We start from the raw sequence: 17646 nt of genomic DNA, 5'->3' as shown, positions 1-17646 counted from the left end.
GAAGAGCAAAGCTTGTCCCAAAAAACAAACTAACAGAAAACAAAACAAAACAACAAAAAACACTGGCACCACCACAACAAAAACAGTGCTGAGGATATCTGACCTTCCAAAACCCTGAGATTTCTCCTCTCCCTTTTCACAATGTTTCAACCTTTTGCTGGGATGCGGTGAGTTTATTCACCAGTTTTAAATTCAGTGACTGAATTTGCAGAAGTTATTCAGGTGGAAACATTTTTGAATACAGATTCTTCTCCAAAAGCTGTTTAATCACACAGATGGTGAAACTGGGAACCACCAGCACCACCAACTTTCACCTCTAAAGCAACGTGAATCTCTGTTTTCTTCCAGTACAAGTGCTCTTTTCTAAGTCTGTTGTTTCACAGCTCGAACTGGAGCCAAACAAGAAGGAGAATGCCTGCATGTTGAATGTACACAACACACGCACATCAAAGAAGCTTGCAGAACACGCAGGATAATATAGAGGTTGCACTGTGAAACTTAAAGCAGCCATCACAACCATTCTCCTACCCTGTTATCTAGGAAGAAGAGCACTAGGGAAAGTGGCCTGTATTTAACACCAGCTCATGACTCAAATGCGCTCGTTAATAACAGATTGTGGCTAATCCTTTGCCCCAGTCTCAGGAGATACTGTAAAGAGTAAATGGGAGGCTGCTACCTAACCTGCAGCTATCTAGTGCTGCTGGGCAAGGCTCAGCACAGAAGGGTTTCCAGGTGACTCATCATGAAAGCTGTGCATGACCCAGCGAATAACAGGAGTTTGCAAAAACACCAGTTTAGAACCTATATGAAAAGATTTTGGAACACATTTATTCTCAAGTGGCAACAGAGGCTCAAATGCAAGCCTAGAGCAAAGATACGAGTCAGGCAGAGTCCCCAGCACTCCAAGGTCATTGAAAAGTATCTGAACTGAGTGATATGTCAAATCGACACTTATTTCTCAAAATCTTCAACTTCTCTACTTACTCTGAAACTGCCTTTTTTTGTTGTTGGTTTTATCAGACAGATGAACTAGCACATCTTACTGACCTTTTGGCCTTTAGGACCTTCAGGGCCTATCGGGCCTCTCTCCCCCTAAAGAAAAAAACATGATTAGTCAGATAGATCTCGTCATTATATAACAAAGAAGGGACACAATCCCACAGTTACTGAGGACAACAGAAAGGTTTTCTGGTTTTAGTGGACAGCAGGCTGAAAGTGACATGTCCTCACGAGCATTGACAGTGAAGCTGGCTGCTCAGAAGTCCCAGTCACAGCCAATAGAAGCAATTACGTGATTTTTAAAAGGTATGAGATCTTTCTTAGTGTGGCTATATTTACGTCCAGAATTTCTTCCTGCTCAACTGAAGAAAGATGCACACGTCTGGGGTGGATAAAAACAACAACTTTGTTTTCCAAGGTTGCTTTCAAGACTATCAGCACGATCAAAACTGAATTAAATAAAGATAAAACACCTGGGAAGATTGCCATTACCTCTACAGACATCCCACCATCTGGTTCTTTCTATGAAGTGCTTACCACCACTAGGTCTCCAAGCACTTCACAAACACGGTATTTCTTAAAACTCACTTGCATGGTATCATTATTTCCAAACCCATCCACCATACCAGAAAGAAAACACACTCTACACTCACCTTTTCTCCGGCAGAACAGGAGCAATTGACGGTCTTGAGGTGGGCAACTTGCTCGCTGCCAACAGTGGGCTTCACTTCCACGGGAGGTGCTTCTGTCAGGACCGTCACCTGGCACTACATCCAAACACTCAAGGTCATGATGAAGACTTTGATGCTAGAAAACTTTCTCTTCCACCCACTTTAGAGAAACCACATAGGCATTACTGCACAGCTAAATATGTTAGGAATGAAATCCCACAAAAGCCATTCATTCGAGCAATGGGAGAAAATGTGGCAAAATGAACAATGAATCTCTTTAACTAGGATCGAGGGGAGAAGAGTGAAAGGGGAGTGGAAGTGACTACTGAGAGCTGGGCACAGGAAACTGAGCAGCAACTGGCACTGTGTTAGTTCTTCCCAAATAAAACCAGTGGGATTCATGCTGAATATTTCATGCTGAATTTCTGTTGTTCCATCATCACTTCAGGGTTTTGTTTCCCATGACAGTTTGACAGGGAAAAAGTGACTTGGAAACTTCAAATTCCTCATACTCATCCCTTTACAGTTCTCTTCTGGCACTGCTACTTTACCAATTATATAGCTAGGTTTGATTCACCATCATTATAAAAATGATAAACCCACACTGTCATATATTTCCTGGTTTGTGTAATAGATTTCAATGAAGAGTGTTCATGTGAAAATGAATTAATGACAAAAAGAAGCTTACTGGTCCAGAGGGAATGTCACAGCAGGTCTCCAGCTCAGCATGCCGAGAATCACAGTAAATAACCATCCGCTGAAGATCAAACTGGAAGACAAAGTGCGGCAATAGTCTCAGAGACAGTGAATTATTAAAGACCACATGTCCTTTTGTTTGGATACACACAGTGCAGATGAATGCAAATAAAAACCAGATGGGGCTAAATTCATGGCGATTCTGTGACTCCCGTAGTCAATCTCTCTCTTTCTCTCTCAATAACAGACCAATATCTCAGCATTCTTCAAGAGTGCTGTGTTAATGAGCCCCTGAATACGCCTATTAAAACTGTGATGCTGGTTTTAATACAATAAGGAGCTCTGCTAATCTCTGTGCCCTAGCCAAATTCCTGTCTGGGAAGACATATTTTGCCCACCTATATCCTTCCTAGAATTTCATCTAGACATAAGGTTTATTTTTCTCCTGTTGCGTCTTGCATCTTCTGACCATTTACCCGTGTGTGAGAAATGCTATTAGCACACTTAATATGCACATCCCATCCTTGTTGTGCAGCTAAGAAATATTACCTACGTCTCAAACCCCCATCATGCATAAGTTATACCAGGTTAATGCAGCAACCAGACCAGCGTGCAGGTTTCAACTTAAGTTCAATTGGAGCAAGAGCCATTTAATATCAGCTTTATTTTCCAAGGAATAGAGACTATGTCGTGACTCTACTTAGTTAAAAAGATTTATTTTTTTTTCCCCATCCCTTGCTGTCACAGGTGGAAACCTTCATAAGGCCAGACTGGACAGAAAAATATCTTCATGTGTGTAGCTCAGTACTCATTTCAATCGTATTTATGGATGATTTTGTCTCTGATCTTAACTCTTGTGTATCCTGGGACTAGACAGAAAGATGAAATGCGTTTCTCATTTTTAATCCCTTTTACGTAGATATTGACAATCTTGCATAAAAAGGCCAAAAGTCTTACACACGATGAGATGTCAATCTGTTTCAACTATGCAACACAGGTAATATTTCAGTGATGCTGCTTCTGGAAAAGGGTCATTTACAACATAAACACCCCAAAATACAATCACATGCTGCAAGCCCAACACTGAAAGTTACACCAGTTCTAATCGCTACGCGCAGTACTTACATCAATGGGGACGCTATCGTACAAGCGTTTGCCAATCACAGTCTTTCCCTGAATGTCGATATTTTCCCTGTCCTCAATAGGCAGCATCTGCACCAGCTTGCAGTCTATGTAAAGCGAGACAGCCGTTGACTGAATGCTGAGGGCAATCTTGTGCCAGCTGCGGTCAAAGAGATCACTGACTCGTGCGCTGCGGAAGACCACTCTCACGGCATCTTTGGTGAGCCCAACGGCATTGTACTCCACTGCTTTGTTCTCTCCGTCCAGACGGATTGAGACCTGAAAACAGACAGAGGTGATTTTGCTAAGTAGGTGTACAGCCTCCTCCTTCCTCCTGCCTACTTTCCATTCCAACTGACACCCCAAAGGCAGGGATGTGGTTAGAAGCTGACCCAAAGAGCAGAGGATGTTCTTTTGGATGAGATACGAAGTTGGATAGGGAGCCTTGGATGAGATATGAAGTTGGTTAGGGAGCCTATACCTGTTCTAGTAAACAGACAGGGCAGGGAACAGGCTTGAGCACAAACCCTTGACCATCCAAAGCCTTTCCTCATGAGCATGCTCCCTGGTATGGTTTCATCCCATGTCACTATGATGCCTCCCAGGCAGTGCTTGGGCATGGTTGGGTGCTAGCATGTCAGAGACATCTTCCCAAAGGTATGTAGACAAAGCCGAGCCTGTTTTGGATCCCTTTAGCCTGTGCAATCCTCCACTACTTCCCAGCAGGCTCTGTGCTCTTTAGTCCCCCTCACATGTCCTCAACCATCCCATAGGGCATGGACAAAACCCTCATTTCCTGATATGCAAACAGTCTGCTCCGCTGTAGCACTACCCATTATTCCAGACATTTTGAACCAAAACACACAATAATGATTATGCCTTAGGCTCCAAGGAGACCTAGGACCATGTTATTACACAGTGTGGACACAGACAAGCTGTGTAACTTAAAGTCAGTACTGAAGATTGGTTCCTGGCCTAAATCATTTAATTAGAAATGAAAGAGACAATGCCTAGTGATGCAGGAAAGCTAGAAGTTTAAGAATAAATGGCCTCAACTGTCTTCTTTTCAGAGTAAAATAATCAAGTGTAACGCGTAAAAAATGAAGTCCTAAGTGACCACTCTTAGGCAAAGCATTTTCAAATGAGTGAAAACGAAAGTCCATTTCAATCCTGTATTAAATCACGCCACTCCATTTGATCACTGCAGAATCAATATCTTACCATTGACTCCCTCCATCTTTCTTCCTTTACATGTCTCTGCCTTTCTCTCCCCACAAGCCATTCCTAACAACATCGTGCTACACATACCTCATGTTGCAAGCTATGGAGTGGGTAAACATAGGTTTTTTAAGACGTTATACCCTTAGCTCATTTACAAATTGATTTCCTCTTTTATCGAAGACAGACAGTTACTGGCAAGCAGCAGGGAATGGAGCAGAGCTCAAAGCCTGGGGAAGCAGTGGTGCATCCATGAGCTGCAAAGCTGGAAAGAGTTTGGCCACATTGGCACCAAGCTGTGTCTGATGGAAGCAACACAGGGTAGGCTGCCTCCAAACCTGACACAACATCTCCATGCAGCGGGGCACTGTGCTGGCTGGAAATGCCGTCCCAGACCAGTGCTGACTTAGAAGTGTCAGCAATCTGTAAGCTAACCAGGTCCACAAACACATAGTGGCCAAAGTTCAAGAGAATGTGCATGAAACAAGGCTCATGAGGCTCTAAGACACTTTTGGCACCACAATTGAAGGCGCTTTTGAAAATATTACTGAGAATCTTGAGGTTTTTTTTCTCTCCACATCTAAGCAGCTCAAGTTTTCAGCTGTCTCCAACAAAACATACAACCTTGAAAAATATACAACCCAACCAAACCACCTCCTGCTGAAGCACACTCAAATCTCTAAGCTTAGTATAATGCTAAGAATGCTAGATAGGAACAGACAGCCCTTTATTCCAGCATTAGGGCCTCATACCTGTGGTATGCCGTACTTGTCAATAATCTGCCAAATATACCAGTCTTCTTTTCTGGAAGCCTTCCGGAATTTGAAGGTAGTTACAAAGGCATATTCATCAGGCAGACCTTGTGGAAATACATCCCTGGCACAGGGAGGGAAAAAGAGAGCAATGTATTAGGCTTAGCAGTGTAGAGTAGAATTTCTAGAACTGCATGTCCCAGCAATGCTTCCCAAAAGTATCATGTCGTTCCCACAAAATCTGCTGTATTTGGCAGCTTAAAAAAGATGAACACAAGCTTGTGTCCTCCAGGTGGTTCTGTCCTTGAGGAGCCCTTCTCTATTCCAACAACAAAGCTCTCAAGTTAAATAAGGAACAGTGAAAAGCTTCAGTCTCGGATCCATCATGTCAAGGCAATTGATTTTCACCTGCTGATTCAGTTCATGCATTCAGCAAATCATCCTGTTCTTCTCTAGATGCACTGGAGACCTCTGAAATCTGACAGTGGGCAGGCATGCCTGAAATCCTCTATAAATGTACCAAATTATAGTAACAAATACTGTGATATTTCCCCAAAAATAGGCACTACACCTCATGCCTGCCCAAGGGTATTTTCCTTGGCTGGTGGCCTGGGAGAACAGAACCTTCTCAAATCACACTTTACAAATACCTTAGGCAGAAATTTGGTCATTGCAACACCATGGTCCATGCATAAGTCTGAATTAACCAAAACCACTGGTACTGTTTGACTCAGCCCCAACATAAGAACATACCAGAAATGAGCTGGACAGAAGGGATAATTAACCCAAAATCACAATTTTTTTCTCACTAGGCATAAATGGACATCTAGGAATGAGAATGAACTGAACAAACATACTCTCCCTCTCTCCAACTCTTTATGATTTCTCTTTATGCCCTCTTTATAATGGTGCAACACAATGAACCAATTATTTTTCTATTTTTTTATTGCATTCATGATTTTGCAAACTTTGCTTATATTGCCTCTAAGCTATCTCTTTTCCCAGTTGAATAGTCCCAGCTAACTTCATTGTTCCTAATGCCCAAGACAGCCTGCTCCTCTGATTACTCCTAAATAGGCCCTTCCTAAATATCATGTCTTTGCTTCCAGACATCTGAGCAGTCAGGCATAAGCACCCATTAGAAAAAGAACAAAAAAAAAAAAAAAAAAGACAACAGCAGCAGTTAATAAAGAGCAAAACAGTGAACAGAGTTACACTTAAGGAATACTCAACACAGTCCGTCGCTATGCAGAAACTGGCACAGTTAACCCAACGGCATACAAAGCTAGAAGCTGTTACTGGAGTTTAAGGCAAAAATCTCATCTTCAGAATTTCCAGAATGCTTTGTTTTACATTTACAGCAAAGGTTGAAGGCCAAAATATTCAATCATCTTTTAGTCAGTACTTTGAATTTCCTGTATTTTTAGCGAAGTTTAAATTTCAGAACAAGTATTACTGCGATTTTTTCCACTACTGTAGTTTTTGCTATATAAAAAGCCCATGGAGACTATGCATCATTATAAGCTGGTCTTCCCACTGCAGGCATAGGCACCTTCTGGAGTCTTCCAGCACAAGAGAAAACTAAACCAGCTCCTTCCCTTTGGAGAGCAGACAAGGCTGTCTTATTTCTCAGTAATAGGTATTCATGAACCATCCCTCCCTGGTCATGGATCCTCCTCATGCCAGCATCCATCTCCCCCCTGGTGCACAAAATAGCCAGACATTCCCTCCCTTCACGATGAAAGAAGCCGCCTGTCAGTTGTCACATGGCAGAGCTGCCATGGAGAATAAAACTGGTATGACTGGGGCACTGAAAACCACCAACAAAAACTAGGGGATATTTGGCAAGAGGGAGCCAAGTTGGTCACATCAGCCTTTCCAAAAGGGCACCCAGCCAGGTCTCTTGAACTGTTGACATGCCCTGGTGCAAATTTCCTGTCAAATGGCTTTGGACACTCATTGTCTCCATGTTTGTCAGAGAAGAAGAAGCTTTTCTTGGCTTTTAACATCATCGACAGATCAAGAAACTTCAGCAAGGTGGTAGGTTGACAGTTGAAAAAGCATTTCTTATAGCTCCATCCTCTTGAACATTTCTACATGAGAGTGCTGTTTGTACGGGGATTTCCCTGTGGCACAGCTCCTAAAGCTCTGCTGTTTCAGAATAGATGCCCAGTGCATTTATCTTCACTCACTCCTCACCACCTACCTTCATCATCACAGCCAGGTTTAGTCGGCTGCGTCCCCACCCATCTTTTTAGGATTCTGATTTGCCTTTTGGGCACAAGAGAGCCCTACTGACTTACTCTTCTAGCTACACCCCACCACCAACTCTAACCTCCTACAGAATGAAAGCAAAGCAGAGACATGGTCCCTCAGTTAATCCCCAGGTAGCACAGGGTAGCAGTTACAGGTCTGGGGGTCCTTAGCTGTCCTGGTCCATAACATATTTGCTGTCATCACATCAACAGCAGCTTGACTCTTGCTTTCTGTGCTGCCTTTCCTTGCTGATTTTGCAACTCCACGTATACAGGCGTGCTTCATTCCTAGTACAAATTAAAGGCAGTGTCTTTAACTGTGGCTTCACTGCTTTGCTGAGCAGGTAGGTCTACGAACATGTGGTTGAAGTTAATCCCTTGTGATGATATCGTGTTGGGCCTGACAGCCTACAACCAAATCTGCAAGAGCTGATTGCTGGCCTCTGAGCTCAGAATGTCTCTCTGGATACTTCTGATCTGGAAACAGGAATAACACCATGCAAGCTTAAATTCAGAAAAAAAAAAAAGGTTTTCAGATGCTTAATGCCCACAGAAATAACTGAGAATTATGTACCTAAATATCCTTGTGAGCCTGGCCACGCCTCGTCACACAGAGGCTGACAAATGGTCCATTGGGTTGACTTACACTGATAGAAAGCTATAATGACCTATTACCTGTCAACCTCAACTGATTTTTTAAGGTGCTGAAGAACTGACTGCAAGTACCAGACAGAAAAAGGCTCCCTGCCAAAAGCAAATCTAAAAACGCTCTCATTGCTTTGAAGGTATGATAAAAGCTGTTTCTGAAGTCCTTGGTCCTTGCATCTTTTACAGAGATGCATTACTGCATAAATAACAGCACCCCTTCTTATGAGCTTTCATTTCTTTCCTCACTGAAAAGTGATCTCCAACTAGAAGCCCAGCTTTACTCAGGAATCCAAGGGCAGGAATTGCTGTCCCCAGGTATGTTTTACTTCCTTCTTTCACTCAAGGCTGAATTGAACTGATGATCCATATTATGGAGCTTTGCTGGATGGCTGGTACCTACAGGGAGCTCTCTGTCGGCTCCTTGGTCTATAACTCTGACAACAGGATGGATTGCACAAGAGCTCATTATAAAACTCCAAGACATGGGAATCCTCCGGTGCTGCAGGTTGGTCTAAGAGTTAATTAACCCATCTCCATGGTCAGGTGAATCACAACTTCTACAAAGAAGAGATGATAATAACCAGGCAGGAGACTCTCTTAGCCATTTTCCATTTACTCAATATATCCTCCTTCTTACATGCTTTTGTTTGGTATACGAGCCTACATCTGTAACAATCAGAGTGATATCCTACATCTATAATAATAATACAATGGAGAAAAATAAGATTATCGGTTCTCATTTCAGACATTGAATGTAATGGTTATTAATAAGGTGTTTGCATTTGGTGAGGAAGGGACATAATTAATGTACCTGCAAAATCTGACCATTTTCACCTCAACTAAAAACCACTAACCACTAAGCAGGAAGAGGAGGAGGAGAATCAGAAGAATCAGAAAAAGAGGGGGAGGAAGGGAAGGGAAGGGAAGGGAAGGGAAGGGAAGGGAAGGGAAGGGAAGGGAAGGGAAGGGAAGGGAAGGGAAGGGAAGGGAAGGGAAGGGAAGGGAAGGGAAGGGAAGGGAAGGGAAGGGAAGGGAAGGGAAGGGAAGGGAAGGGAAGGGAAGGGAAGGGAAGGGAAGGGAAGGGAAGGGAAGGGAAGGGAAGGGAAGGGAAGGGAAGGGAAGGGAAGGGAAGGGAAGGGAAGGGAAGGGAAGGGAAGGGAAGGGAAGGGAAGGGAAGGGAAGGGAAGGGAAGGGAAGGGAAGGGAAGGGAAGGGAAGGGAAGGGAAGGGGCAGCTTCAGCAGGCTGTTCCAGACAGGAACAACCAGCCAAGCATCAGGAAGTTCTGTGAGGTGGCAGCTGGGATAAGGACCAAGCCAGGCTAGAGCCAGATCAGGCAAAAGGAGATTGAGGGATGTACATTGCAGAAGGAAGCCTTTGGAGTTAGGACCAGAAGAAATAAACGGAGGACAGAATGGGATAGTGAGCCAAAATCTTGTCATTAGCCAAGACAACAGTGAAGAGAAACATGTCTGAATAAACCAAACCCAAAATGTGGGGCACAGAAGATCCACTGAGGAGCCATGAGCAAACAGCAGGAGAGCCCCAGCTACCTGAGCCGTGGGGAGAAGCACTAGCACTAGACTAGTCCTCAGCCAGCTAGAGAGATCTGCAGCGACCAGGACATCAGTTGCATCCTGTCTGTTGCATTTGATCACTTGCCGGGTGCCTCACTACGAACGGGAAGAAAGTTCATGGGTGTAGGCTCCAGATCGGAAGATGAATAGGCTCATTTCCCATGCAACTAAGCTGGCACTTTGTAAAAGTACTAGTGCTTATATAAAATGATACAAATCCTTTAAGCAGATAATAAAGTGAATTAAATACATTACTCAGTTAACGATTTTGCATCTAATTATGAGATGTAGCTATCAGTTGCTAAATGTTGCTTGAGGTTATCTGCAAGACAGGACAGATGTTTTTGTTTTGTTTATTATTCCAGTTATCGGTTTTGTTCAGCCCTATGAGATTTCATTTTCTGTGAGCAATGACCCTATATGCACCATCTCCGAATCCTGACATCCAACAAGTAAAATGAACCAAATATGCAGACACCTTCCACAGTGACATATCCGTTTGGTTTCATTCCCAAACCACAGGAGTATGGAAGTTAAAATGCAAAATGCTGAAAACAGAAAAAAATCTTCTTTAGTTCTATGTTTCTGTTAATCATTTAAAAGGAAGCTTAGTCATTTCAATTTACTAATTTAGGATACTTTACTTCTAATTGTCAAAATAGACAATTGGCAAAAAGACTGGGCAAAAAAATATCTTACTTATTTTAAAAACAACATGAACAAATAAATGGATGCAATCTGAGCAGATGGAAAGTCATCATAGCTGGTTGGTCTGGCTTTGCTTCCTCAGTCTTTCTGGGAGAACAACAGCAAAAACAAGAACAAAGTGCTTCAGCTCTTAATTTCTAAAAGCAGTGCAAATGGACAGCTCTCTATAATCCATGGTAACTTGTTCCAGAGGCTAAATGCATTCATTAAAAGCGTGCATTTCTTCCAAGCTGTTTTTTGATGATGTTAACAGGTAGGCGCTGACTTTCAGTCTACCACTATCCACTGTACCAAAGACCCTCTACTAATCTTTCATTCCCCAAAGTGCTTACAAGTGGTGATCACCCCAGTTGTTAACTTCTTAATTTTACCCGACTGTATTGTGCTTGAGTTTCTCACTATTAGACTTGCTTCCTGATTCTTTAACCTTCCATTCACTTCATTCTTATCTATTGAATTATGGACACATAGACTGGACAAAGCAGGGATGACAGAGTTCCTTGTAACGGAGATACTTTGCTCATACTTGCAAGTTCCTGCTTATACACCCAAGGTTTGCGTTAGTCCTGTTTCCCAGAGCTCCAGATCAGCAGATCATCACTCTCAGAATTTCTTAAGCAGAAGCTGCGCTTCCCTACTTCAAGGGCTACTTTCTACATAGTCCTGATGATAACTCTCTCCAGTGATAGAGTACATTACTGTTTGTTATTATTGTTATTAAAAGCCACAGCAAGCAAGGATTTTACCCACAAGCTGCTGTAAGACAAAACAAACAAACAAAACAAAACAAAAAAAAAACAACAACAACAACAGCAAAGGTTTATTCCCTTCCCTGCACACACCAGCTATGTATATACTACTTGTCAAGATGAAGGTGCCTTAGTTTGTTGGCCTTCTTCCAGATGATGAATTTACGTACCCTGAGACTTGACATCATTCATGGGCATTAGTGCAAACAGTTTTCTGTTCAATATACCATATTTGGACATATTTTTTTTAAGACTTTTTATGTTATGTTTATATAGAGAAAGAAGGAGAGGAGAGAAGAGCAAATCAATCCAGGTGGGCTACTGGATGAAAAAATATTGTGAAATCAAGCAAATGCAAGTCACAGGACAATCTCAAAGATGCAGTGAGCTAAGTAAAAGAGCCAAAACTGAAAACAAACAAACAAATAAACAACAACAGAAAAAAAAAAAAGAACAACAACAAAAAAAAACAGCCTTCATCCATAAGAAGGAAAAGAATTACCATCGATTTTTTAAGCTGAAGTTCAAACCAGCAGAGTGAAATTTACTGCAAAGATGTTAATGATGACAATTCAATCTATGGCTTGTGGTTACTCAGTGAAATTATGCACTCACTCTTTTCAAGGCTAATGCTAGCAGGACTCAAATGACAACCCAAAGAGAAAACAGTCTGATAGCCTACGACACAACTGTCAGCCTCAGGTTATAAAAGGCTCCAGGGACCAAACTGATGGTGACACAGGATTAAAAATTGCTCATTCTTTCGCGAGGCCAAAAACCTTATTAACTAACTGATAACAACATCTACTATAAACTGGTCTCTTGCAATTAACAAATATATATTAATGTAATCTGAAATGCAGCTTTCACCAGAAAACCCGCTTGAACTCAGAGAATCACTGTCATTACAGAATTCACAGTGAGGGGAGTTACTTTGGTAATTTTTACAAGAAAAATTTTAGAAGATACACTACAGTGCCACAAATGACATTCAGATTACGAAGTGTATTATTTGCTAATATTTCTAAAAATATCTGAGGTACTACGGTGCAAATGAGCCTGTAGACAGTTTTACATTGTCTCTACAGGATTTAATGAAAAAATACTCAGCATCTTCTAAAAGCCAAAAAGGGACTGTAAATATATTCAAGGTTGCCTGAACTGCAGCTCCTTATGGTCAGAACAATTCCACAACTGTTAGACATTGTATTAGTCTGTCATTATCTTCACTTTGGAATTAATTTTCACCTTACATATGTGGCAAAAAGACAGAGGAGCAAAAGACAGCAGGAGTTTCTTCCAATTACACAGAGTTAGTTCACAGAGCTTGAAACTATATTGTGAACAGATGCCAGAAACTACTGGACTGCTCCGAGATCTATTTTCTTAAAACCTGAGAAATCTTAAATCTTTACTTTTTACCTAAGAAAACTTAAAATCTTTACTTTTCCCCTAAGAAAACTTAAAATCTTTACTTTTCCTACCTAAGACGCTTTTGTCAAAATGAGCTCCATGCCTCCCTGCTGCTCTCACACCAGCCTGGCCTTTCTGAAGAGCTCGTGTCCAGCCATGGTGGGAGAGCCATCCCACCTCATCTCTGCGATCCCAAGGAGATCAAAGCCCTGCTCATGCTGCATGGGTGACAGCTCTCTACTCTGTGAGGATTCAGATCAAGAGCTGCACCTCCATTTGTGCCCAGGACATAGAAGATGCAAGAACCTCTCGAAGACAGATGCCCGAACTGTGACCCACATCTCCCATCTGCCCATGATGCCAACAGGAGAAGAAGCTCAGACCTCTGTGGGGACAAGTCTCACATCACCAGCTGCATCCATGAGGTGGAAAACATAAGCCTGTGCCCTTTGCATAAAAAGAAAACCAGGTCACAACCTGCACCTCCAGTTCAAGATGGTTGGTCTTGACAGTCTTGAAGGTCTCTTCCAACCTAGATGATTCTGTGATTCTGTATCTCGATGGGAGAGCTACCAAATATCCTTTTAGAGTCTATTTACTAGGCCGTACATTATTTTGTGACTTTCTTAATACTGCTCCTCACAGCTGTTGAGATAAACTGAGACCAGCTCATTCTCTACCAGGATGGAGCTTCGAGTTGGTACAGAGGATCCCAAGCACCTTTTATAAATTCTGTGCCAGCAGGACTGAAAGAGCTGATCAAAGCAGCAGAATACCTGTAGGTACCAGATACTTCACAATAAACCTAGAGGAACCAAACAACAAAAATCAGAGTCTCAGGCAAAAATAAAGTGAAGGACCGGGGTACTCACTCAGTTTTCTGAACAACAGGAAAACTTCCAAGTCGTACATAAGAGCTTTGAATTCCATTTTCTTTCATTCCAAAGATCTGTTTCACGCTGAACGAATCCATCAGGTCAAATCCTGTCCATATCAGAAGTACAAATATAAGGGATTGATCAGGCTGCTATATACACAAAGGAGAGCAGTAGGGAATGTCTATAACCGTACTTAGGTTATCTTAGCCCACAGATGTAGCACTTCAGAGATTAACCTTGTTGCTGGGAAAAGCCAGAACAAAATTCTCATGTGGCCTAATCTGCTTAGCCCAAAATCTCAAAACCAAGCTCAGAGTCAAAATGTAACAAGTCTTAGAGAAATTACAATAAAGTTCTCCAGAAATCAACAGTTATTGTTTGCATTGTCACAGCACCTTGAAAATACTATATAATTCATTAATCCCTATAAAGTCTAAAATAAGGTTGAAAAATGCACATGTGCAGACTGAAATACTTACTGAAAACTGCTAGTCCAAGACACTTGTCTGCATACACTTTTCTTATAATTTTAATACACCCTAGTACAATTGATTCATCATTACTATGAGCGGTTATACTGGGCTGCAGACACTTGTGTCAAGCTTCTGAATTTGTTCTGACAAGGCTTATTAGCTCAAGTAGAAGTCGTTTATGTGGGTCTATGCATCTTCAGCACCGATGTGGTCCCACCCACAAAGAGCCCGTGCTTTTGTGACACAAAGTCCCAGGTACTAAACTCTGCCAGGGACAGAGGGGGTACAACTGTGCCGTGTTCCTGAATGCATCTAGATCCTGGAGCTGCAGTGCCATGTGGATTCAACTGTCCTGAATTTACCTCCAAACTACCTCCACAGGATGCACATCCAAACTAACAGCTACTCCCAGAACCAGACACGCTGTGGAGTTACAGGCAAAGACAGTGCAAAGGCCAGGCTGAGAGTGATTTAGGCAAGACTGAGGATTGGAACAGGCTGCCCAGAGGCCGTGGAGTCTCCCTCCTTGGAGATCCTCAAAAGCTGCCTGGACATGGTCCTGGGCCACCCTGCTTGAGCAGAGGGTTGGAGCAGATGACCAGGGGCCCCTTCCACCCTCAACCATTCTGTGATTCTGCAATTCTGTGGCTTAAAAGAGAACCTATGTCTTTGTTTTGGCTATTCCAGCATCTCCTTCCCCTCTCACACACAGGACTGCACATATTATATCCCGTGGATGTATTCCTACACATGAAACCGGTGACATTAGAACAGGTTATTTTGGTAAATTGATTTTAAACTATGACAGGGGTTTCAACTTTGTTCAGTTAGTGAGCTCCTAAATCTTTTTCAGAACTGACGAACATTTTTGTGTGGTGAACTTAAGCCTTAAAAGTCTTGGGCTTCTTAGTTCCCTTTGTGAATCTTTTCCACTGAAATCCACTGCAGGACTTCAAAACTGCTGCAATAGGAAAAGGCACCCACCTAATGACATCATTTTTCAAATTTATAGGAATAAATAGGTGCAAAACAATGTGTGGTCCAGCCTCCAGGCAGATCAAGATGTGACAGCAGACAGCAAATAAAGCACAAAACTTCTGACATGGAGCTTTTTCTAAAGAAATTGCTTTTTCTGAAGAAATATAATCTTAATTGTTTGCAAAGACAGAAATGGTTGCCTGGTGCCAAGTTGAGGCCTTTTGTATTACAGTAACTTTCTTGGCTGTCAACAGCTTTTCCCTCCTGCCCACTCTATTTTCAGCTATTACTGGACTTTCAGGAGGGCAAATAGGCAGTTAAGATGCTCCAGGGCCTCATGGCTCCACCTCATAATCACCTCTGCAGCAACGCTAGTGATACACCCTTCTGACATGCAGTAATCAGCCACGATTGCAGCTATAAATCGTGGCAAATAGACCCTACCAGAACACGAGAGCTCCCTGCTGGCTATCATATGAAAAACAGTATGAGTCGCCCATATAAACTCTCCCATAGCTCATTTCGCCATGCAATACATATCCTTCATCTACACCAGCTGCAGAAAAGTGAGGAAGGCAGTTGAGCTTTGCTGGTAAGAGCCCGTACTGGCAGGCAATGAAAATTGTTCACTGTTCACACTAAGGTGTGAATGAATAAGGCTGGAAAGCTGCCCAAGCCGTGACACAGTGTCAAGTCAAGTCACAAGAGCCTAAAAGCCATGGAGAATTGCTCAGCCCATGGAGCTTTTAAGGCTGAACATTGCTCAGGACATGAGTACAAGATACAGTGACAAGGACTTCCTGCTAAGATAGCTCAGACCCAAACTTAGTCTCATGTTTATCTAATAACTCAAGTTAACATTCACATCAGGAGCAACTCTTGTGGTGTGCACACTAGCATGTTTTTGTAGTGGATGTAAGCCAAGAGTAAGTTTCATTCCATCTCTCTTTTTTTGATTCCTAAACAACACAATGAAACACTAACAAGGCTATTAGGACTATTTGCAAGCAGAACTCACAGTACTGAGGATAGGTCACATACAACTTATATTGTCTGTTTGCATTCACGATTGATTAAATCACACTGGTAAATCACTATACCTTTTTCGTATTCAGGCTATGGATTGACAACTTGCAAATTTCTTCATATTTCAATTTAGAAATGAATGAGGGTTGTTCCTTGAAAATTTAAAGTGCCATGTAGTCTCTTGGAAAAGCTGAGCTCTAGATGTGTCAGAGTGCACATCCAAAACCGGCAAATGCTTTTGTCTTAATTACACCATGATTTTGCTCTGTAACACATTCAGGTGTTGCCTCTAATTTCCTTAGAGAGAGCTATGAAACAAATTCATGTTCACAGAGCACTTCACACAGAGCACTTCAACTAGCTAAAGGTCAGCTCTTTAGACAGTGTAATAACATAGATTCTCAGTTAGGCAAAGAGGGTTGAATACATGCACTTCTGGGGAAAGATTCATCTCATGCTAAAACAGATGCTAAAAGTGCGTGTTTGTCTCCATTGACATAAAGAGAGCTTAGGATGCACAGTGTGCATGCTAAGCCTCACCTAGTAAAGGTCTGTAGCTGGTGAGATGACTCTCACTCTTAGATATTTCCTTGCCTACCAAAGCTGAGGAAGCAATAGACATTTCAATTGTCCATTACCTCAAGGATTTCAGTAACATTACAGAAAATATAGCACCAGGCCATGCACTAAACAAAGAACTGTGTGATGAGAATGAGACACACCTCATCTAATTTTAGCTGTCCAAAATGGGAGACTTCTGATGTATGCAGGTTGCCTCAGTTTCCTTGTGGGTCAGCAGAGAAATACAGGAGTATCTAGGTAGGTGATTCATCACATCTGACTTGGACCTGTCTAAAGACAAGCCAAATGACTATTTGGGAGTGCCTACCTTCTTCCATTCACTAGAATGGAAGCCCATACAGACCATAATTTTCAGACCAACGAAGTGAGGTATATTCCACCTATTGGACATATTATCATTTTTTTTTTTTTGCATTGAATGAAGCAGAAGTCAAGAGGAAAAAATGGTAAATAATGACACATAACTTACGCTTACATTGCCTCATTTGCATTCAGGATTGAATAAATGTTGCAGATTTTTAAAATCAGAAGAGCAATATCTTAAGTTTGCTATCCTGACCATTTACAGAATCTCCTTAACAGTATCTGTTGACCATTTATGTATCCCCTTAAACAGGTACCATACCATTTCTAAGAGGGAGAAGAAACAAACAAACCCCAAATATTGTCAGTTGAGTTGAGAGATTAATCTGGGCAGATTGCCCAGGTGAGACTGGAAAGAAGACATGAGGAGAGTCCCAAACAAATTTGAGCTTGAAAGTAGTCTCCAAGATTATTCTAGTTGAAGGAAAAGAAAACATATATAGTCTTTATTTTTATTATTTTGTTTATTTCACGTGCCTGCAAGCACTGGATTGAGTATGTTCTTCCCTTGTTGACTTCAGGACTAGGACTGGGATTGTG

General features: G+C 42.0%; 1 protein-coding gene across 2 annotated transcripts in view; it reads right to left on the bottom strand.

Moving 5' to 3' along the window:
• COL22A1 (collagen type XXII alpha 1 chain) overlaps nt 1-17646 on the bottom strand; it is a 232239-nt gene that overhangs the window by 129632 nt on the left and 84961 nt on the right. For both annotated transcript variants that reach the window (XM_083826393.1, XM_083826392.1), the window contains 6 exons: nt 13679-13790; nt 5459-5582; nt 3492-3767; nt 2359-2439; nt 1653-1766; nt 1048-1092 (listed from right to left, as the gene is read on the bottom strand). In XM_083826393.1, coding sequence (XP_083682519.1) covers nt 1048-1092; nt 1653-1766; nt 2359-2439; nt 3492-3767; nt 5459-5582; nt 13679-13790 — 752 coding nt within the window. The remainder of the gene's footprint in view (nt 1-1047; nt 1093-1652; nt 1767-2358; nt 2440-3491; nt 3768-5458; nt 5583-13678; nt 13791-17646) is intronic.

The sequence above is a fragment of the Anser anser genome (assembly GCF_964211835.1).
Source record: "Anser anser genome assembly, chromosome: 2".
In the NCBI taxonomy this organism is placed as follows: Eukaryota; Metazoa; Chordata; class Aves; order Anseriformes; family Anatidae; genus Anser; species Anser anser.
Note: the sequence above shows the minus strand (reverse complement) of the source record. Positions and strands in the feature narration are given on the sequence as shown.